The 24,850-nt window shown below is 38.8% G+C and overlaps 1 protein-coding gene across 5 annotated transcripts in view; it reads left to right on the top strand.

The window, feature by feature from the left end:
• The first annotated feature begins 1,830 nt into the window (after window positions 1-1,830).
• LOC131249268 (disease resistance protein SUMM2-like) overlaps window positions 1,831-24,850 on the top strand; it is an 89,890-nt gene continuing 66,870 nt past the window's right edge. Inside the window, exons 1-3 of one of the 5 annotated variants that reach the window (XR_009172778.1) lie at window positions 1,831-2,088; window positions 2,304-2,348; window positions 13,983-14,638. Coding sequence is in view for 1 of the 5 variants with exons in the window: in XM_058249920.1 (XP_058105903.1) it covers window positions 2,345-2,348 (4 nt within the window). In the remaining 4 variants the exon portion in view is untranslated. Of the gene's footprint in view, window positions 2,089-2,303; window positions 2,349-2,462; window positions 3,291-3,548; window positions 4,034-13,982; window positions 14,639-24,850 lie in introns of those variants that run through there. The other 4 variants (XR_009172777.1, XR_009172776.1, XR_009172775.1 and 1 more) reach the window with 4 other exon arrangements.

Genomic DNA, 24,850 nt, shown 5'->3' with positions numbered 1-24,850 from the left:
GAAAGCAAACCTTACGGTGGGCCCTATGAATTGTTTAATGGTGAAAATCATTATCTCATCTGCTATTTGTGGTGTGGTTTAGATGATCTTTGGATATGAATTATTTTTTTGATAATGCTCTAAAATGATCTCTAAAACTAGATAAATGGTGTAGATATAATAAATACATCACTGCGGGCCACGTATCTTTAATCTCCTTTGAACCGTTCGTACAACACGAAGCTGGAAGAGCGTCAGTGCTTGTCTTCGCACTACCTACAGCAGCTATATAGCTGATGTGTGGAGTGTGGTACATCAGCCAGTCCGTTTCCATTGGCTAGGGGCAAAAGGCCGTTTCCATTGGCTAGGGGCAGTGTGGGACGCGGATTTCCTGCGAAAGCCTTTCGTAGGAGTTCCTACCCAAGGATCTGGGCTCACTGCAATGTATGTGAGAAATCCATTCCGTCCATCCATTTTGAGATCTCATTTTATGGCGTGCAATAAAAAATGAGGTCTGGGCTCACTGCAATGTATGTGAGAAATCCATTCCGTCCATCCATTTTGAGATCTCATTTTATGGCGTGCAATAAAAAATGAGGTGGATAAAAAACTCAAGTGGGTCACACAAGAGAGAAAATTAAGGAAAGAAATTTCTACCGTTGAAATCTTCCCAGGCTCCACCTTGATGTTTATATGTTATCTCAACCGTTTATAAGGTCATTGTCAATGGGATGAAGTGAAAAAAGCAAAAACCAAAAATATAGACTGATACAATAATTTTTTGGGCATAAGAATGCTTCAACAATACTCACTGAATGATCACTGTTTCCTCTCTTGTGTCCCACTTTAGTTCTATATACACCTAATTTTTGATGTCCTTAAATGATCTAAAAAACGTATGGACGGATTGGATTTATCAAAAACATGTCGGTGGGCCTCACCCAGCATCCTTGCGCGGGAACTTCCTGCGAAAGGCTTTCGCAAGAAATCCTCGTCCGGCAGTGTGCCTAGCCAATCCGCGTCCGGAGCGGATTCGATCAGGTTGGGTTATTACCAGGTCCCATTAGTCGGTGAAAATTGGGCCAAAATTGATATATATGTTGTATATCCACTCCGGCTATCCATTTTTTATATCACTTTAGGCTAATTCCCAAAATAATGAAATATATAAAACTCTTAGATGGATCACATCACAGGAAAATATCTAGGAGTGAACGCTTTCACTTGAATTTAAGTGCATATATAAATCGCAAAACAGCCTGGTTTTAGGGCAGAGCTGATCTTTCGGGGCTGAGGTGCTTTTAAGTGAAGAATCTGATGGACACATTAGATTCCATGAACACATCACTGGGCCCCACATCTGGCCGCTACAATAGACCGCACATTGGTCCACTGCGACTAACAAAAGAAGTCAACAATAAGTCATTCCAAAGGGCTCAGTTTAGGTGAGATCCCTGCCTCAGCCAAGACGGTACAGCCCTTACCATAGGGCCCACCTTTATGTATCTATTCTACATCCACTCCATCCATACCTTTTATCACATTATTTTAGATCAGGATCCCAAAAATGAAGCAGATCCTATTATCAGGTGGACCATACTCCACGAAACGGTGATAATTAAACAATCTACCATTAAAAATTCTTAGAGCTCTCCTGAAAGTTTACTTTGTGTTTATTTTCCATCCAATAAGTTGATAAGATCACATGAACCTGGATTAAGGGATAAAACAAATATCAGCTTGATCCAAAACTTTGTGGCCCATTAATGATTAAAAATAATAATAATAATAAAATACTCTTTTTCCTATGGTATGGTCCTCCTGAGAATTGGATCTGCTTAAGTTTTTCGATAATATACTAAAATGATCATTAAAAAAGTATGGACAGCGTGGATATATAATATATACATTAAGGTGAGCCCCAAGGTAAGGGCCGCACCGTCCTGGGTGAAGCCGGGGTCTCACCTAATCGGCTCCCCACCCCAAGATTGAAAGCAGAGTCACTTGCTCTGTTCCCAGCTGGAAATTTCAGGACACGATCGTTCCACAAATAAAAGCCATCATCATCACCATCGTTCCAGCTAATTTTCACTATCAGAGTTCTTTTTTGTAAGTTCTAACCCCTTTTCTTTTATTCGATTTCTTCTTTCTGTGTCTTTTTTTTCTTTTTAATGCTCGTTTGGCTGCACCAAATATCATAAAATTTGATGAATTTTGCACTGAATCAGACTGGTTAATCATGAAATATAATGATATTTGGTGCAACAAACGCACTTATGAGTATTGAGTTTTGTCTGATACGTCCGTGCATCTCTGTTCAACAGAAATTGAGTTGCTTCTGAAAGCCTTGAAAGAGAGACTTCAAATGGGTACTCTTCCAGTCTTCCTTTCTTCCTCTTCTTTATTTTTTTATTTTTTTATTTTTTTAAGCAGATATGATTTGATTTTGAATAGTAATCCATCTTTGATGTCTCGATGGAAAGCTAACAAGTGTTGGATACTATGATGGGTAGCATCCTAAAATTCCGACAGATCCAACCATCAGATGGGCCACACCACTGAGAACAATGAAAAATCACATAAAAACCATCCAAATCCTAAAGGGTTCTCGCCACACCTAATGCTTGGATTGACATGATTTTAGAGTGTCCTGTCATCATGGTGGGCCGCAGCTTTGGGATGGCTTGGATGCTGTACACATACCATGTGGACCTCATCACTGGATCCCTAATCAGTGCTTTTGGACGGCTGTACAAGATCTCTATGGTGGGGCCCACCTAATGATTGAACTCACCTGTATGTATGTATGTATGTGTGTGAACATCATTTTAGGGCACAGATTTTGGATGGGTCAGATGTCATGCATGTACCATGTGGCCCCACAACAGCCCCGGCGGAACGGATACCCGGCGGATGTTCCACTGCAGTGGGACAGTTAAAAATCTCAATCGATTGATCTGGACTGTCCATTAGGCTGCAGCCAAGATCATTGGATCCACCTATGTGATCATGTTGCCCATGATTTTAATAACCACATCTGTTATGCAATCCAAACCATCTTATATCCACATATTGGAAATGGCTAAAATAAAATAAAATAAGGCTGAATATTTCATCATTGATCAGTCATATTTAGTTGACCTATTGGACTGTCCCAATTCGGAGCACTATAACTTATATTACTTGTAGTGCTCTAAGATCATTTGGTGCATTTCTCAATAAATTCTACTCCTAAAACTAATAAAACTAGCTGATTCAATTCAAAAGTTGACCAAGTTGATCAGCTTGATAAAATTTCTATTTAGGTCTCAGTGCTTCATGACCTAGTAATGATTTCTACTGGTTTTTTTGGGTTTATATTTTATTATTTGCCTGTCTAATCATCCAATCAAGATTTGTATCCTTAAGGGCCTTTTTAGATTAACAATTACTCCAATAAATGCATGTAAAAGCGTCATTATTATGAAATAGAGCCGTTTGCTAAAAATAAACTTTTTTACGTAAACCACTGTCAAATTTTGCTAATACCATATCAAACGAATTTGGTGAAATCCCCAGATCGTCCTCAGCGCTTCAGGGGTCATTCGACCAGCTCGAGGAAGTACTCCTGCATACAATATAAAGACAGATAATCTCCTATTGCGCGTACTTATCCCCCTCTAGTACTCCCTCCTCCATTGACACAGGGGAGGACGTGAGGTCGAGCACCGTCTTCCTCCAAGGAATAACTGTTCCGAATCCACGGAACTTCTCTGGACTCCTCACAGAGACTTCTCGAATCCATGAGAAAGAAAGCAAGCAAAATAGAAAATAAATTCTATAAAATTCGAAATTGATTGATGAATGAATAAAAACGAGTTCACAACCCTTTAAATAGGGGTATCAAGCAATGGGAAAGAAATCAAAATCAAACTATAACTAAAACTCCTAGAATTCGTGACTTATTATAAATAGTAAACTTACTATTTATAGACGGTCATGATGTCTACCAGTGGGCAAGGTTTTAGGCCAAAAATAGTAAGTTTCCTATTTGACTTCACCAAGCTGTTCTCCTAATTTTTCTAAGCTCTTTTTCGTTGGACGCAACTCCTAAAGCCCAACGGATGAAGAGTTATAATCAAACTAAAACTTACTATTTATAGAAAACACGAAATTAAAATAGGGAAATGACCATAGATCTGGCAATATTTCGCAAATCTAGCTTGGGTAACCCGGCATAGCAGGGTTAGTTGGCTAAAGTAGCTCGCTCTACCCCAAAATCATATATTTTACGTCCGATAACTCATTCTGGATTGCGAGATACGCCTGATTTAAGGTCTGATGGTCCGGATCACTTTTGTCATCAACCCGGCATTTTCTGATCCATCTTAGCCATGTAACTGTCCACGACCCTCTCTACATCATCCATCTTCTCCATACACTTTCTTCTCCCTCGTTGATGTCCATGTAACTCAAGACATTCGTCTATACTCCACACCTCTTCATCCATATACTCAAATATCTTCATCTACTACAACTCTCTTCATCTACACCAAACCTCTCCATCTCTCCCATCAGAGGCTTCCTCTGCCCCGGAGAATTAATTATGCTACAACATCTTCATATGAGGGCTGTTATATATATAAATCCTACATGCTTGTCTCCTGCAAGATAAATATGTGAGTGGTTTATGTACTTAGCAAAGGTTGGCATGTAACATATGGCTGAAGATATGTTAACATTTGAAGCAGTACGTAATTCTCCATGTAATGGACAAACATTCTAAATCCAGAAGCGCATCCATTTATAATGGCCAAAATGTGAGATATTTTTGCATGGATGACGGAATAACCCCAAAGAAATTGCTACATTTTTACTCTTTATGTGCAATTTACATTTGAATTATTCACATACACTCTAATCAATGCATTCGTAGGTGATAATCGACTAGTAATTCACATTATGCCATCCTGCTTAGACTGCAGGATTGAATGGTATGGAATTGCAGTAGATGGAATTAACACCATTATTGCACAATGATTACATGTTTGGAAATACCTTCGTATTTTCCCTGTCCAATCCCATGTTTGGAATCAAATTGTATTAAGTGAAGCTTGTGTTTGGTAGATCATGGAATTGTAATCAATGGGCCGCATTTCACAACTGATCAAGCTAGTAACCTGTACATATATGCAACTTGAATGTTACGTATAAAGGGCACATATGGATGGACAGTGTGGATAAAACAGAGGCATCAATGTGAGGCCCACATATGTATAGTGGATTTCAAAATATTGACGTTTTGTAGTGTTTACTATTGGCTCTGGATGATACAGTACCAAGATTAATCCCTCCTTTCCATTGTTTCCAAACATTAGATGAAATTTAGACAGACCAAATGCAATTCCATACCACGTAATGCCACGCACCACACAGGCCCACTCATCCAAAAACCCTAAAGCAGATTAAAACTTGCATGATAAAGGTAGGCTGCTAGAAAGTTCAGATTAGTTGTGTATGTGTGTGACTCACTTTATGGGTGTGCTTACCATGACTTCGTAGATTTGTCATGTGATGTAGAGCAGGTCGCGGACACTTTCATGTCTAAGATGGACCAGAGAAGGCCCGATCAGAGGCAGAAGTCATCAAGACTGCCAGAACCTTAAAACAAGCATATCTCGCAAACCGTAATGATTTACTTGACGTACCATATATGATTTTGGTGTAGGACGACGCCGAATTTGCGAGATTCCATCATATCAACGGCTGAATTCCATGTTTAGTTTTATTTTTACTATAAATAGTAAGTTTTAGTTTGATTATAACTCTTCATCCATTGGGATTTAGGAGTAGTGTCCAACATGAAAAGTGATTAGAATAATTAGGAGAATAACGTGGTTAAGCCACATAGGACATTTATTATAAAAAGTAAATTTACTATTTATAGTAAGTAATGAATTTTAGGGAGTTTTAGTTATAATTTGCTTCTGATTTCTCTCCCATTGGTTGGTATCCCTATTTAAAGGGTTGTGAAATCGTTTATTTGATTGATTAATTAATTTCGAATTTTATAGTATTTATTTTCCATTTTGCTTGCTTTCCTTCTTGTGGATTCAAGAAATCTCTGTGAGGAGTCCAGAGAAGTTCCATGGATTCGGAACAACTATCCTCTTTAGGAAGATGGTGCTAGACCTCACTTCCTTCCCTGCATCAATTGGTATCAAAAAGAGGATTCCCCTCGGGCCGATGGCAAATAACAAAGGTATGAACAAAATCCTGTGGACGGTGATCCAGGGGTTCGTTAACTTTTAGAAATAATGAAAGTTTTCCACCGGGAGGCAGTTGACCATGCAAGGGCTGCAGGCAACCCTCAACCGTATTACGGATGCACTAATTCTGCCCCGAGCATAAAGTGATGCTCAACCGCCCATGTTCGTTGTACGAAATAACTCCGATTTCTGCATGCACCATTAGATGATGGTAAATCGCATGCCACCACCTTGATCGTGAGGAAGCCATTATACATGCTAAAGGTAGAAATAGAATTACAGCGAGACAACATCTTTCGAATGAGGTGCACTGTAAACCAAAAAGTCTGTAATATTATCATCGATATCAGGAGCAGTGAGAATCTCGTGTCGAAAATAATGGTGGAAAAGCTGTAATTGAAAACAGAAAAGCATCCATCTCCGTACACGATTGAATGGATCAAGTAGGTCAACAAAATAGAGGTAACCGAATAATGCACTGTCTCATTTTTAATTGGTAAAAATTATAAGGATCAAGTACTTTGTGACGTAGTCCACATGGAAGTTTGTCATATAAACTTGGTTGACCATGGTAAAATAATATTAATGCTATTGCTACGCATAGAGGTCAGGATAACGTATTTAAATAATTTACTAAAGACAGTAGAAAGATTGGCTTTCTCTCTATGGGAATGGAGAACCAACCCAAGACTTCTAAAGTTGAGGAACAGTCTCTCACAACTGAACGGACTTTTGTTAAACAATCTAAGGAAACAAAAGATATATATCCATTAGTTGAAAAGAAAGAATATATGGAGCCTGTGAACATCTCAGGGGATTTGAAATCAGTGTTGCAGGAGTTCAAGACAATTGTACTCGATGAACTCCCTAATAAATTGCCTCCCATATGAGATATACAAAATCACATTGATCTTGTCACAAGGATAAGTCTGCCTAATTGCCCACATTATCAAAAGGAATGTAAGATCTTAAAGGTAGAAGCGAAGGAATTGATCCATACTAGCCAAGTCAAGGGTAGCATGAGTACATTTGTTGTATCAACTCAAGAGTCTAATGCCAAGTACAAGAAAATGACTAATAAACATCGGCATCAAAAGTTATCTCAGAATCATAAACCAAGTCCCTTGAATAACTCGAGGATGAGTTTTTTCCAAGAGGAGGGGTCTGATGTAGAAAATGTTACAGATACATTTCTAGTATGGTTAGACTAAAAGAAGGTGGATTGTAAATTGATCATAACTTTTGATCCAGGTATCGTTACAGCATACCAGACGGAGTATCATGAACCAAAGCAGCACGAGAACTCGAGGACGAGTTTTTTTAAGTGGAGGGGACTGATGTAAAGTGGGTCGCAAACACTTTCATGTTCAAGATGGACCAGAGAAGACCAGATCAGAGGCAAAAGTCATCAAGACCGGCAGAACCTTTAAACAGGCATATCTCACAAACCAAAATGATTTACTCGATGTACCATATATGATTTTGGGGTAGGACGAGCTACTTTATCCAACCAACCCGCCAAAGCCCATGCCAAATTTGCGAGATTCCATCATATCGACGGCCAAATTCCATATTTAGTTCCATTTTTACTATAAATGGTAAGTTTTTGTTTGATTATAACTCTTCATCCATTGGGATTTAGGAGTTGTGTCCAACATGAAAAGTGCTTAGAATAATTAGGAGAATAACTTGGTTAAGCCACATAGGACACTTACTATAAAAAGTAAATTTACTATTTATGGTAAGTTACGAATTTTAGGGAGTTTTAGTTATAGTTTGCTTCTGATTTCTCTCTCATTGCTTGGTATCCCTATTTGAAGGGTTGTGAATTCGTTTATTTAGTTGATTAATTAATTTCAAATTTTATAAAATTTATTTTCTATTTTGCTTGCTTTCCTTCTCGTGGATTCGAGAAGTCTCTGTGAGGAGTCTAGAGAAGTTTCGTGGATTCGGAACAACTATCCTCTTGAGGAAGACGGTGTGCGACCTCACGTCCTTCACTGTGTCTAGTGTTCGAGTTGTCGGGATTGCTACAAGTTGCACTGGCCGGAGATAAAGATATAATATCGTTATCGTTGATAACCAAAAATGCAGGGAAAAAGGAGGAAACATAGAGAAAATGGTGGAATTTTTCAGTGAAACTTCAGGACATGCATCAAATAATAAGTTTTCATTTAATGGGGGCCAAAAGGTATGCGTTATCGTAAGAAATCACTCAAATAGTAACCAAAATGAGTTTATATAATATAAGTATAGCTAAAATATAATAATTAAAACATGTAAAAATAATGAATTAAAAAAGTTTCTGGATAGCTCTGAGACAATGCTGCTTTTCACTTCCCTCATCCGGATGACTTGGATCGAACAATTGTTGTTGTTATACAACCAACATCAAATGGGCCATTGCCAAGAAAAAGGGAAAAAAAAAAAACTAATCCAAAACTTCTGTGGCCCCACAAATGTTTCAATGGTGGAGGTTTAATTTGCATTATTTCCGGTCATGCGACCCACTTGAGTTTTGGATATGTCTCATTTTTTGGCCCATGTCCTAACGTGATCTAGAAAAGCAGATGGGCGGAGTAGGTTTCTCACAAATATCACGGTGGGCCCACCTACCATCCATGGCAAGCCCTTCTTTGAAGGCTTTGTAGGAGTGGATTCGAGCAACTCTTAACGTACTGAGTAAACTCCATGGGGTCCATTGTGATTTATGTATTTTATCCACTCCGTCCATCCATTTTACCAAACAATTTTAGGGCTTTATTCCAAAAATGAAGCATATCGAAAGCTCAAGTGGACCACACCATAGGAAACAGTGTGAATCGAATGTCTACCGTTGAAACATTCTTGATGGCCATAAAAGTTTTAAATGAAGCTGATATTTGTATTTTCCATTCATCTATGTCTTAGTGATCTTATGAATAGGTTGGATAACAAATAAACATCACTGTGGGCCTAAAAAGGTTTCAACATTGGAAATCATCATTCTCACGATTTCCTGTGATGTGGTCCAATTGAGCTTTGGATATGCTTCAATTTTCGGCTCAACCCCTAAAATGAGCCCGAAAAATGGATGGACGACGTGGATAAAGCACATACATTCATGGTGGGCCCAACATAGTTTACCCAGTACATTAAAACCGTACAAGTAACCCAGTACCGTGGGATTTCTTCACAGTCCATTATTGGGTGGGACCCTGGCCATGGGGCTACATCAATAATATAAGATGTATATCTACACTGTCCATTCATTCTAGCAGATTATTTTAGGGCATGGGCCACAAAATCAGTCAGGTCCAATTATGAGGTGGACCACACCATAGAAAATAGTGATCATTGAATGACCACCATTAAAAACTTCTTGGGGCCCAAAAGTTTTGATCATCAACCTAATATTTGTGTTTTCCCTTCATTTAGGTCTATGTGAACCTAATGAAGTGGTTGGGTGGCAAATAAAAAGTACAATGGGCCTTAAAAAAATTTTAATGGCAAGCGTTCAATCACATTGTTTCCTGTGGTGTGGTCCACCTGAAATGTGGATCTAACTCATTTTTCAGCTCATTCCATAAAATGAGTGTCCAAAATAGATGGGCGGAGCAGATAAAATACGTTACATCATAGTGGGGCCCGCTACCTATAATACCATAGGTAGCCGTGACTCACGACTTGCAACAACATAAGCATCATCCGCGTCCCCGAAAAATAGGGACGTAGATTAGATATTGACAGGTTGAGTAGCGAGTGGGCTACTGAAGTGACGTCACCAAGTTCTATGGGCCCCACTATGATGTATGTGTTGTATCCACACCGTCCATCCATTTTGAGATATCATTTTAGGGCATGAACCAAAGAATGAGGCAGATAAAAAGCTGTAGTGGACCCCACCACAGAAAACAGTAGGGAAAGTGATTCCCATTGTTGAAACTATCCTAAGGCCCACCATAATGTTTATTTGAAATCCAACCTGTTCAAAAGTTCCAAAAAACATGAAATAAGGGAAAACACAAATATCAGTTGATCTAAAACTTTTGTGGCCTTTAGAAGTTTTTAATGGTGGGCATCCCTATCCCCATTGTTTTCTATGCTGGGGTCCACTGGAGCTTTGGATTTAACTCATTCTTTGGATATCATCCTGAAATGATCTCTACAAATGGATGGAAGGTGTGGATACAAAACATACATCATGGTGGGGCCCACGGAACTTGGTGATGTCACTTTAGTAGCAAGTCTAGCTTCTCAACCTGTCAGTAGCTAATCCGCGCCTGAAAAAAAGGGGGTCTGATGCCGAAAGGGGAATAGGGTTTCCTGTTTTCATTTCGAACCCAAATCCTAATCTAAGGGTTTCCATTTCGAACCCAAATCTCCAAATCGAACCAAAATTTTCAAGAGATATTGCAGATTATTCGCTGGAATTCTCGTTGATTTTGAAAATTTTCATTTATTGGAAGAAAAAAAGGAAAATAGGAGATTTTTTCGTACCTGCGGAAGACCGAAACACAACTATTGCTGATCAATCGATTGGCCCACCAAATTCTTCTTCCGATCAGGCGTACCTCTTTTACAGGTACCGAAATCACCTTCTTACAAACTTTTTTTTTTCGCATTTACGATGCTCTCCCCAAAATTTCTGATTATGCCTTTTTTATCAGTGAAATGGAGTTAGGTAGCTACAATGAATTTGTCGCTCGACAACTCTGATTATCGCGAAAACTCTAAAAATCGCTGATAATTCGCCAACAACTGGCAGAGAAACGAAAAAAGGGGTTTTCGGTGTCGCAACACTGGCCACACCGATATTATCGTCGATATTATCAACTTTTCGTCGATAACTTAAACACTGCCTACGTCATCGTGCTACTTTGATTTTTTAAACCCAGTAGAGGTGCATCTTCTCTGATGAAAGGCCCAGATCCCTAACAGATGTGCAGTATCTGCACTGATCTGAAACTTGTTCAACAAAAAGGTCATAGGGCACGTTTCTTTGTTTCCACTATTTTCTCTATGTTATGAACAATAGAGGAGATTACCTAATTACCCATGTAAACAGTAGTTCTCGTTGCGTTATGAGTGGTAAAGAGGTGATTACTTAATTACCCATTGAAAGTATTTTTAAGTGCATTCTTGTCTTTTCGTGAAAAACGAAAAAAACAAAAAAACTTCCTATATAAGGAGCAGGAAAATTGGAGAAGCCCTAGGCTTTAGGGTTCGACTGGGAGCTTGTAAATGAAGGTAAATGGAAAATGGAACTGGAGGTAAATGAATGGATAGTGAATAGCTTAGTTGTGTTTGGATGGGAGTAAATGAAAAGCATTTTAAATTGGAGTAGGTATGGACAAAGATTTAATCATTTTAAATATTATTTATAATTATAAATATAAAAATTTATAATTAGTAAATTCCCAGTGGAGCTGGATCTAATCTACAAATTGACCTGGCCCAAATGAACATCTAGTTTGGTTGAGTTTTTGAATATGGTGCAACCAAACATGCCCTTACTTTTTTAAATTTTTGGCTCAATAATTTTTAACTTTAGATTTATATGTTGCTATTGCAGATGCAGCTATGGAATTCCTCTGGGAGACTGCCAAGACTATTGCCCCGAATGCATGGGTTCAATACAACTACTCTAGAAACCTCCAAGAGAATCTTAATGTACTGAAAAACGAAATGCAAGCGTTGAGTAGCCGGGAGTCCGACATAAAGAATGAACTGAAAACGATGGAGGTAGTATGTGGTAAGAAGCGAAAAGCAGAGGTGTGTTTATGGTTGGAAAATGTGGAAAAGATTACAAGGGAAGTTACTAAGATAGAAGATGATTCTAAACAAGCAAGGAGATATTTCATCCCTTCTCATTTAGCACTGGGAAAGCGTGTCGTAAAGAAGATTGAAGAGGTGGTGAAGCTTAAGGAGAAAGGTCAATTTTCAGAAGGGTTACTTGTTGATCTATTACCTAAAAATGGAAGCATGCCGGCTACAAAACTCGTGGGTAGAACAATAGCAGAAAGAAATATTTTGGAACAGGTTTGGGAGTCCTTGATAAATCAAGAGGTCAGAACTATTGGTGTCCATGGTTTGGAGGGAGTCGGCAAAACAACCATCATGACCCACATCTACAATAAAATAGAGAGCTGTAGAATATTTGGCACTGCTATTTGGGTGACAGTGTCTAATGATTCTAATATTGAGAGACTGCAGAATGGTATTGCACAAGCAATAGGATTGAAGCTTTCCAATACAGAGGATGAAATGAGAAGGTCAATGGAATTGTTTCAGGCTTTGATGCGTAGGGAAAAGTTCGTTATCATCTTTGATGATGTGTGGAAATCGTTTCCTTTGGAGAAGGTAGGGATTCCCGAAGGCAATGCATACAAAATAGTATTGACTACTCGATTGAAAAATGTGTGTCGAGCCATGCAGTGCCAGGAAAAGATTGAAGTGAAGGCTCTTTCGAAAGAAGAAGCATGGGAATTATTCAAGGAAAGGCTTGGGGCTGATCTAGTGCTTTCTCCGGAAGTAGAACCCATTGCGAAGCTTGTCAGTGAAGAATGTGGTGGTTTGCCACGTAGAATCATCACAGTGGCAAGTGAAATGAGAGAAAAGGATGATATTAGAGAATGGAGAAATGCATTAGAAGAGTTAAAATGCTCAATGAGGGAGATGGAAGGCATGGATGATAAATGATGTTAGGATGGATGTTGTTAATTGTAATCTAATTGGGAAAGAGAGCTTCTTTGTTCTTCCCGATTATATTCTTGTCTTGGTTATGGGTGGATGCGAGCTGTCAACAGCACCATTACTTCTTTTAACCTCAATGCAAGCACTGTTTCTAAACGAGCTTCCAAGTACTAGGGGTCTGTGTGAAGGAGGAGGTAATCAACAGTAAAGGGAATCAAAAGAAAAGCAGAACAAGAGCTAGAACAGTTTTTTTTTTTTTTGAACTTGCAAGTTAGTTTGACATGACAGCAGCAAGAAATGAATGATTCCGCTAAACTTCCATTTGGAGACGTTGATCATTTACAATTGTGTTATATATATATATATATATATATATATATATATATATATATATATATATATATATATATCAACTTACATGTGTGGCTATTTGATGAACAGTTATATATATATAATTTATTAGTGGGCCCTATTTGATGAACAGTTTGGATCTATGACACATAATTTCCATCATACTTATAATATAAGACTCAATGTCCCTTGGATGAAAAGAGTAAATTTTGACATTTAATGCGCAACTAGTTGGACCAATTTGAATGGCCCAACTAGTTGTGTGTGAGCATTTCTTTGTGTGTGTGTGTGTGTGATTTTTTTCTACGGTTTACCAAATAGGCATTTCAGCACATGCCAGTACTTAAAATTCAACAGACGATGGATCCACTACTTAAATTAATTTCAGACTTTTTTTTCTTTTTTTTTTTTTTTTTTTTCTTTTTTTTTTTTTTAAAAATTTTTAATTCAGTTTATCAAACGCAACCTTAGCTTCTCATAAGGCTACACGGCATATGATTCTGCCCTAAGCCCCACGCAGCCTAATGTGATGTATGTGTTATGTCCACTCTATCTATCCATTTCTCGAGCTCGTTTTAGGGCAGGAGTCCAAACAAAAGGTAAATCTAAAACTCAAGCGAACCTTGCCATGGTAAACATGGGGAATTGAACTCTCAATGTTGAAAACTTCATGGGACCAGGGACGTTTTGGATCAAGCTGATGTTTCTGTTTTCCCTCCATCCATCCAGGTTGGAGTCAACTTATGAACGGGTTAGATGGCATATATATAAACAGCCGGTGGGTGCTAGGAAGGTTTCAACGGTTCCTACTGTTTTCAGTGGTGCAGTCCACTTGAGCTTTGGATTTGCCTCATGTCCTAAAATGGGCTAGCAAAACGGATGCACCGAGTGGATATGGACATGAAATTCTGTCGTTTCAGTGCATTTTTTAAAATTTTTTATTTTAATTACCACATGGGCTACTTTGAGGTGGAGTTTACCAAATGAATGGTTCGTTTCAATAGGGCCATTCCATGTTGTTAGTTGGCGATTCTGCCGGCTACAATTTGGATGACTCCTGTATAAGCTACCTTGCTTTTCCCTTTTTGCTCTTGTTTACATGTTCTTGTAGAAATTCAGAAAGGCTTGCTCGTGGGGCCCACCGTGGTGTTTGTATAGAATCAAACTGTTCAGCTGTGTCCTCTGAGGGTCTCACCATAAAATTTGTAAACCCACCTAGCTAGCATCACGTGGGTGGCTGACAAGGCCGCCAAGGCCAATTCCTTGAATTTGGTCTTAATCAGTTTAGCTCAGGACACCAGCCTTCAATCAAAATTGAGTTGAGTAAGGCGGTGACACACCTCTACCATCCCAATCATGCACAAGAGTCTCATGTTTGATCGAATTGCACAAACATTACTATCTGAATTTAGAGGGTTCTGATGGTTATCCATTGTTTTATACGGTGTGACCCACCTGATGACTGATTGGATAGATGTGATTGTTGGATCTTCCATCATCATGGTTGATCTCACTTAATCAACAGGTTGGATGGCATACAAAAGCATGGTGGGCCGCACAGGCAATAATACAGGTAGGTGAATGACTTTTACACGCAGATAAGTTTTAGACGTAGATGTATAAAGATCCCAACGTTTCATTTAGTGGCCTATAATAGAACCTTTAAGAAGATATAAAGGAATCATCCACGTTCAACTCAGAAAAGGCACAGGATTTGTGGCCATAACCTTCTCTAATTAGGGAGATATTGGTGCATTGTCCATCAATGATGTGCCCAACATTTGGATGATATGCTGTTTCCATCGTTGCCTCATTTCCATGAGGAAATGCAGAAGTACTCCAGCCAGTAGCATGTACTATTGCTGTTTGAACCTGTGGAACCACGAAGATGAATCAAGCAAGGCACATACAATCATACAACCAAGTTCAAATAAGATAATCCAAATTTTACATGGAAAAATCACTGCACAATAATACACTATGAAAGGATAAATTTCATGAGAGAGTTTACCAATTCAAACAATATCAAATCTACTTCCTTGAACTCTAGATATGCCCTTGAAACCTTAGAAATGAATTAAAAAGTCCTAATACACCTCCCTCTTATCCTAATATCGACTACACCTGATATATATATACTATTACAATCGGAACAATAAACAACTCATACACTTACGTAATTCTGCTTGTTCATTCGATGGACCTTCATTGGTATCGACAACTCATCGAGAATCTGTCGATGGCATTAAACTCCTTCGATGTCATTGAGTAATAACATTAAAACATTTCAGCAACCAACATTAAAATTTTGAATTTTCTTGATGAAATCGAACACCAGTCGACAGCATCGAGCTCGATGGCATCGGGTAGTCTGTCAATGACATCGGCAGACCATTATGGACAGATTTAAAACATCGTCAACTACTGCCACACGATGGTTCAGTCACGCTGGCTTGCTGGGCCCCAAAAGTAATGCACCGCTGCAAGAAAATCTGTTGGGCAGGACGATCTTCGTGTTTAAATCTGTGGCCTACAAATAGACAATCACGGTAAAATATGCACAACGGTCCATTTCATGTCACCAAGATGCAGCTACTCGGCCCAACTAGGGTTGCATACTTGCAAACTAGTGTTGGACCGTCCAAAATTTAGGCCTCATGGAAATCGATCACAGAAATCAAACTGGCTGGATACACATAAACCATCCAATTTCATCCCTTAAAATTTGGACGGCGGATCATTTTCCAACCGCACATTCAATAGTCACTCGCCCCAATGGTCTTGATAGTCCTATCAGTCGGGAATGTATTGGCTACTCCCCCTGCAACCAGCCAATGGCTGGTGGTCGGTGCTCTGTGGGCCCCACCATGATGTATGTTTTTCATCCATGCCATCCATATATTTTTATAGATCATTTTTTTTTTTTTGGTATTAGACCAAAATTGAGGTATATCCCAACCTCAAGTGGACTACATTACAGGAAACAGTGTTAAATGAACATAGACTATTGAAAACTTTTTGGGGGCTATAAAAGTTTTCAATCAAAATGATCTTTGTTTTTTCCCTTCATCTGGGTCTGTATATGACGTAATAAACAGATTGGATGTCAAACAAACAGTACAGTGGGCCTGAGGAGGATTTTAATGGTGGATATCCAATCACTATTGTTTTCCTGTGTTGTGGTCCACCTGAGATTTATATCCCTCTCATTTTTGGGATCAAGTCTAAAATGATTTTTAAAAATGAATTAACGGAATGGATGAAACACATACATCATGATGGGGCCCACAGAGTACCGACCATCAGCCACTTGGCTGGTGTCAGGGGGAGTAACCAATCCGTTTCCTATCAGTCTGTATTTCACATATGCTGCATCTACATTTAGGTCCATTGTTTGGATGGTACGGATCGGCATGCATGGATGACACGTGTACATTGGATGTGTGAGGTAATAATTATTGTGGGGTAGAATCTTTCGTGGCTGAATGATGTGATAAGAAATTTGTGGACAGTCTTTTCCTTAGGTGGGCCAAAGCAGCATGTTGTTAAAAGGGTTCTCAAGTCACCTGGCTGGTGGCAGCGTCACTAGCCAAACCATCCTTTGGTCCGTCGCGACTAACTAAGAAGTCAACAATAAGTTTCCCCGAGAATCCAAAGCTGACTCACATTGCTTTGTACCCGGCAAGAAATTTCTGGGAACCATCGTTTCAGGGAACCATCGTTCCAGCTAATTTGCATAATCACGGTTCATTTTTGTACGCTCTAACCTTTTTTCTATTTTATCTTCTCTCTTTATATTTTCTTTCATTTTAATGGTCGTTTGGCTGCACCAAATATCATATTTTATTGTGAAATTTGGTGCAACAAACCCCCACCGAGTTTTGAGTTTCGTATAATACCTCTGTGCATTCCTTTCTACAGAAACAGAGTTGCTTTGGAAGCATTGAAAGAGAGACTTCAGCTGGGTATATCTTCCTTTCCTCTTCTTTTTAATCCTCTTGTTTTTTTTTTTTTTTAAAATTATTATTATTATTATTTTTTATAAATTTTTTAAGCAGAAATGATTTGATTTAGATCTACCTAATCCATCTCTAATGTTTTGATGGAAAACAAATAGGTGTAGGTATCCCAAAAATCAGACGGATCCAACCATCAGGTGTGCCACACCCTGAGGATAATGAAAACTCATCTAAAATCCATCCAAATCTGATGTAGAGTGGGTCGCAGACACTTTCATGGTAAAGATGGACTAGAAAAGGCCCAATTGAGGGCAGAAACAATTTAAACTATCAGGGACCTTAAATCGGTCGTATCTCACAAATTAGGATGAGTTTTTCAACGTATTATATATGATTTTGGAGTACGAGAATCTACTAAAGCCAACCAACCATGCTATGCTAAGTTGCCCACGCTGGATTTGCAAGACTCTATCAAACGACAGTCAAAAGTCCCATTTAATTTCACCTTTACTATAAATAGAAAGTTTTAATTTGAGTGTAACTTTTGATCCTTTGAGTTATAGAAATCATGCCCAACAAAAAAAAAAAATAAAAAAAAAAATTGGAATTTTCTAACATGGTTGGGCCAAATTGGACACTTACTTTTTTTGTCTGAAAACCATGAATAGGAACAGAGGTCATCTATAAATAGTAAGTTTACTATTTATAGTAAGTCATGTTTTTAAGGTATTTGAGTTGGAGTTCTAAAGCTCTGTCCTAGGTTAGAGTACCTTTTTTTTTTTTTTTTTTTTTTTTTGAATCATCAATCAAGTTATTTCGAATTTATTAGAAATTATTCATTCTTTTATCACTCGTGGATTCAAGGAAGCTCTATGAGGCGTTCAGAGAGCTCTGTGAATTCAAAGTAGTTATCCCTTGAGGAAGACAGTGATCTACTTCATCATGTCCCTCCTCGCGCCAAGTGCTATCAGAGTGATGACTCCCCTCGGGCCAATAGCAACTAACGACCGAATGAAACAAAATCCTATGAATGATAATTTAGGGATTCGTTATCTATAAGAAAGAATGAAAGCATTGCACCAAGAGAGTCAGTTGACTATGTAATGGATGTAGGCAACCCTCGACCATATTGTAGATGCGCTAATTCCACAACGAGCTCAAGGTGACATTCAGTCGCCTCTTATCATTGTACGACACAACTCCATTTTTTGTAAAACACTTTCAGAGGCAAATCGCAGGTCTATCCCAAATGAGTCGAGCTTTGGCGATGAGGACATCCGTGGCGTTGTTACCCGATGGCCGGTCCATGGAGACGATTGATTATATCGTGTTGAAAAAGACTATCAAGGTAAGGCTAAACTTCTTAATTTTAATGACTTATGCGTATAGAAGACTTCCTCGATTTGTTAGTCAAAGTAGAGTAGTATTTTGATTACATGGACATGCCAAAAGAAAAGAAAGTGAAGTTGGTTGTGTTAAAATTAAAATTCGGTGCTTTTACATGGTAGGAACAATTAGGAACCCTTAGAACCCCTTTAGGAAACCTCGAATCTCACCCTTGCTACACCATTTAGAAACCCTAACATCACTAATTCTAGTCCTGCAACTACTTTTTACCTCTAACATCATTAAGAATTATAAAAAAACTGGGTTAGATGCTATAACTGACTACATTCCCTTATCGTTTCAAGTATCCTAGAAACATCGGAAACCATCCCTTCTCATTTCAGAGGCCACACCCATCAAGGTCCATTCCTCCACTAAGGAGAGTAAGAGAGAGAGAGAGACAGAGAGAGAGAGAGAGAGAGAGAGAGAGAGAGAGAGAGAGAGAGAGAGAGAGAGACCTCATACCTGGTCTAGCCTAGCCTAGCAGAGTCCAAGTCTTCTGAGCCACCTAAGTTCAAATCCGAGCTGCTCAATCTAACCTTGAAATACTACCGTTTATCCAATCATTCAAGTTTCAATTAGTTTCATTGAATTAGCGCATTAGCATAGTACAACATTCATTTTCTTCTCAACCCTTGCTCCTCATATATATCAATATCATAGTACATTTTCATCGTTTTCATGTATCTGACTGGCAGGCGTATACTCTGAGGCTTGCCGATATAATCGGATTTGGCTCACCAGAAACCTTAGCATGTTACAGTCATTTTAGCATAAACATCACACTCCATCATTTTCTCATATATAATTGATGGGCATGTGCTTTGAGACCTACCGATATAATCACATCAGATCCACTAGAAACCTTAGCCGGTAGGCTGTCGTTTTATCATAAGCATCAATATAGCATTAAGCATTCTGTACCTACATACTTTACACCCCATACTTATCGTTTTAAACATATCCTCTACCGCTTGCCGACATAGTCCGATCCTGTCCATCAGAAATTCGAATCGGTAAATTATTACCATTATTGCATCTCTATACATTTTATGCACGCGAGAACTTCCCTTATTATTCAAAAATTAGTCAGATCTTGTGAAGTAAAGATCGTACATTCATATGAGTAGAGCGGGTTCCTAACAACTTCATTCTCTGTAATTATAATCCCTTACTTGGAATCTCTATAACGTAAACTCACAAGTTATCTTAGGGTTAAGGATCTTCAGGTTCTCAATCTTTAGCATTTATATGGGATTTAACTGACTGTAAAATCTTAATAATTGCTTAATGGCGACTCTGCTTAAATATAACACTCTTTTACCCCTTTAATATAATCTCTTAAAGAAGACAAATAGTGAAAAGAAGATAATCGTTCTCTTATCCCCTCGAAAAATTTGCCGTCCAACTTCTACAAAAGCGATATAAAAAATTAAGTAGATGCAAATCTTAGATGGACCACACCACACGAAAAGTGGTGATTTAACTCCCACCATTAAAATTTTCTGAGAGGCCATAGTAATGCCTACCGTGATGCTTCCAATATATCCATCCAACCCGCTGTTAAAGTCAACTAGACTTGGATGAAGGGAAATTATAAAATCAGCTTGGTCCAAAACTCAGGTGGCCCACAAAAAGCTTTTAATAGTCATTTACCACTGTTTTCAGTTGTGGTCCACCTGAGATTTGGATCCGTTTAAGTTTTGGGATCACATCCTAAAATGATATAGGAAAACCATTGTATGGCATGGATATATATAAAGAAATCGTTAAGGTGGTCCCCACATGGTATGGGTAAGGTAACACCTTATCCACCGCGGCGTGCCCCACCTTGCTTCCAACAGCAGTAACTCCCTGCAGTCGGGTGGGAGGCAAGTATGCGGATTCGGTTCTACCTGTCTCTAGCTAGGAATGGATGTATGGTTTTTTTCTACACTGTCCATCCATTTTGGTATGTCATTTTAGGATACAAGTATAAAAATGAGGTAATTCAAATGCTCAAGTGAATCACATCGTGGGGATTAAACACCTACTGTTAAAATAATAATAATAGTAATAATTTAAGGCCATGGATGTTTTGGATTAAACTGATGACCTTATGAACAGGTTGGATGGCAATTAACCATCAAAGACGTCTCAAGAATGGTTTCACCAGTAGGAGTCATTGTCACCCCTCCTTGTGTTGTGGCCCACTTTGGCCTCGGGACTAACTCATTTTCGGATTGAATGCTAAAATGATATATGTGCCAAATTTTCTAAATAGCTTTGAGATAATGCTGCTTTTCACTTCCCTCATCCGGATAGCTTGGATCGAACAATTGTTATTGTTATACAACCAACATCAAATGGGCCACTGCCAAGAAAAAGGAAAAAAAAAAAAAAAAACCTAATCCAAAACTTCTGTGGCCCCACGAATATTTCAATGGTGGAGGTTTAATTTGCATTATTTCCGGTCATACGACCTACTTGAGTTTTGGATATATCTCATTTTTTGGCCCATGTCCTAACATGATCTAGAAAAATAGTTGGGCGGAGTGGGTTTCTCACAAATATCATGGTGGGCCCACTGACCATCCATGGCAAGCCCTTCTTCGATGGCTTTGTAGGAATGGATTGGAGCAACTCTTAATGTACTGAGTAAACTCCATGGGGTTTACTGTGATTTATGTATTTTATCAACTCCGTCCATCCATTTTACCAAACAATTTTAGAGCTTTATTCCAAAAATGAAACATATCCAAAGCTCAAGTGGACCACAACATAGGGCTTTATTCCATTGGGTACACTGTGATCTATGAACGGACGGTGTTTACAAAAGTTAGTGACGTCACTTCAGTAGCCATATTCGGTGCTGACTGTGTCAGTAGAATATGCGCGTCCACGGCCCAGTATAAGTAGCAATTATTACCTGGAAGAATTCCTGACTGTGGGGCTCACCGTGATGTATCTGTCTTATATCAAGGATGTTCATCCGTTTCGTCCGCTCATTTTAGGTAGGATTCAAAAAATCTACCAGATCCATCTCTGAGGAAATCCACACCACTGAAAACAATGCTAATTAACCATTAAAAAATTCTTGTGGGCCATGGAAGTTTTCGATCAAGCTGATATTTGTGTTTTCCCCTTCACCCAAGTGTTTTTAATCTTATCGATAGAATGGATGATAAATAAAAATTCTGGTGACCCTTAGGAAGTTAATGGTGGGTGTTCAATCACCATTGATCTTATCGATAGATCTGTTGCATGTTCGGGTCCATGCATTAAAATGGGCTAACGAAACAGATAAACGGCATGGGTATAAGACACATACATTAAGGTGGGTACTAATGGATCCACTGACCTTAGTGGATCATGGGATCTATGGAAGGCCGGCCCAGGTGGCCACGATGATATAAAAAAGATACGTATCAAGTTCAATCCATTGGACTATAAGGTACGGTCCACACAGCAAATAGCTCCTAATCTTTTATGTGAGTGTGAAATCCAACCCTTCCAATAGGTTGGCCCCACCATGAGAATCATCTACGAGAAAATTAGCCTTATCTACTTATCAGGTTGGTCAAAAGATACAGGATCATTTATACTCATTTTATAAATAATAAATACAAGTATGGTCGATTTGATGAGCAGATGTGGCTTATTTTCCTCAAGGTGATCCTTGTGATGAGGCCAACCAATTAGATGTGTTGGATTTTTCACTATATGAACGGTTGGAAATTATCAGTTGTGTGGACAATAACTCATGGTCCAGCTGGTTGGAATCCATACCTTTCCACGTCAAAAAAGGTCCAGTGCATAGTGCATGGACTGAGAAAAAGCATTGGCTTCCATTTACATTGAGAAAGCTTTGATGCTTTGGCAGAGAGTGATGGTTCATGCACGTGAACCTAAAATTACTAGGCACCAGCTGTCCAAGCTTTGGGATGAACCGTAGATGAGCTATCCAATGAAATTTACCTCATACCAATAAACAAAAGAAGCTGATTGGTAACCAAACGCCACCAACGGCCAGAATTTAACAAGGTCGAAGCATCCAATCAGCGTCATAACATCCGATCAATTTAATCCTGAGGTAACGACCTACCTATAGTGGATCCCATGCGCACCAAAGTATGCCATCTCTAGGTGCACGTGTATGGACTATCAAACTCTACCAGAGTATCAAATCGTTGCCCAAAAGTGAAATGCACGGCTTTTGAGACGTGTGATGCTCCCTTCGACAATGCCAGTCCTTTCGACAGTGCTTTGGTTTTTTAAAATACTCTGGGTTTCCCACGGAAGTGAATTAAGCCAGGTCGGGGAAGCACCAAGTTCGGTCAGGTAGTGACCCCGGGGGCCATCTTATATATTTTTTGTATATCTACGCCGTCCATCCGTTTTGCATTGTCACTTTAGAGCATGAACCAAAAATAGAAGCACATCCAAATCTTTGAATGACCACATCACAGGAAATAAGCTAGGAAGAATGCATACCCTTGAATTTAACAGAGGCACACATAAATCGCAAAACATCTGGTTTTTGTTACGATTCTCATCTCGTCTGAGGAAACGGATCGGCTACTCATCCATGTCATCCACCAGTTCTTCTACACCAGTTCTTTCATGTCATTTTATGTATGAGCCTAAAAATGAGGTTGATCCAAATCTCAAGTGGACCGCACAGTGTTGATTGAATCCTCACCATTGAAAATTTCGTGGGGGCCACAGAAGTTTTGGATCAAGCTGACATATTTTTTCCCTTCATCCTGCATGACCTAATCAACAGGTTAGATTTCAAATAACCATTACAGTAGGCCTTAGGAGGTTTTCAATGCTAGAAATTCAATCACTACTGTTTTCCCATGGTGTGGTCCACCTGAGATTTATATCTACCTCGTTTTTGGAATAGAGCCCTAAAATTATCTTTCATAATAGATGGACGGCGTGGATAAAACACATACATCATGGTGGGGTCCACATAGCACCGACCACTAGCCACTGGCTGGTGGCAGCGTCACTAACCAAACCGTCCTTTGGTCCGTCGCGACTAACTAGAAGTCAACAATAAGTCTCCCCCATAAACCAAAGTTGACTCACATTGCCTTTACCCAGCAAGAAATTTCAGGGAACCATCGTTTCACAAATAAAAGCCATCATCATCACCATCGTTCCAGCTAATTAGCATAATCACTGTTCATTTTTGTACGCTCTAACCTTTTTTTCTATTTTATCTTCTCTCTTTCTATTTTCTTTCATTTTAATGGTCGTTTGGCTGCACCAAATATCATATTTTATCATGAAATTTGGCGCAACAAACCCACACCGAGTTTTGAGTTTCGTATAATACCTCTGTACATTCCTTTCCACAGAAAAAGAGTTGCTTTGGAAGCATTGAAAGAGAGACTTCAGTTGGGTATATCTTCCTTTCCTCTTCTTTTTATGTCTCTCTCCCCCCTTTTTTTTTTTTGAAAGCAGAAATGATTTGATATAGACCTACCTAATCCATCACTAATGTTTTGATGGAAAACAAATAGGTGTAGGACACCATGATGATTAGGTATCCCAAAAATCAGATGGATCTAACCAACAGGTGTGCCACACCAATGAAAACTCATCTAAAATCCATCCAAATATAAGGTAGAGTGGGCCGAAGACACTTTCATGGTAAAGATGGACTAAAAAAGGACCAATTGAAGGTAGAAACGATCCAGACTGTTGGGACCTTAAATCAGTTGTATCTCACAAATCAGGATGAGTTTTTCAACATATTATACATGATTTTGGAGTACGAGAATCTATTTAAGCCAACCAATCCCACTACGCTAGGTTGCCCACACTGGATTTGCAAGATTCTATCAAAATGACAGTCAAAAGTCTCGTTTAATTTCACCTTTACTATAAATAGTAAGGCCGTGTTTGTTAACGCTGAATTTTTGCACTTAACGCGGAATGGGGAAAATTTTTCATGTTTAGTGGTGTTTGTTAACGCGGAGGACGGAAAGCGCTAAGTGGTTTTTCACTGAATTCTTTCAGTGATAGGAGTCTAGCTTAATGGTGAACGCGGAATGCGCTCCGTGATTTTTCATTAAACAAATTTTTTTTGCTTCCAAAAGTATCTCTTTTCAAATTACTATGAAAATTTTTTCTTTTAAATTGTTTGCGCAATACAAATTCAACTTTTAACTTGTGAAACTTCTTTATGCCCTACCATGATTTATGTGTTTGATCCACACCATCCATCAACTTTTTCAGATAATTTAAGGTGTGATCCAA

This window comes from Magnolia sinica, chromosome 6 (genome assembly GCF_029962835.1).
Source record: "Magnolia sinica isolate HGM2019 chromosome 6, MsV1, whole genome shotgun sequence".
Classification (NCBI taxonomy): Eukaryota; Viridiplantae; Streptophyta; class Magnoliopsida; order Magnoliales; family Magnoliaceae; genus Magnolia; species Magnolia sinica.
Note: the sequence above shows the minus strand (reverse complement) of the source record. Positions and strands in the feature narration are given on the sequence as shown.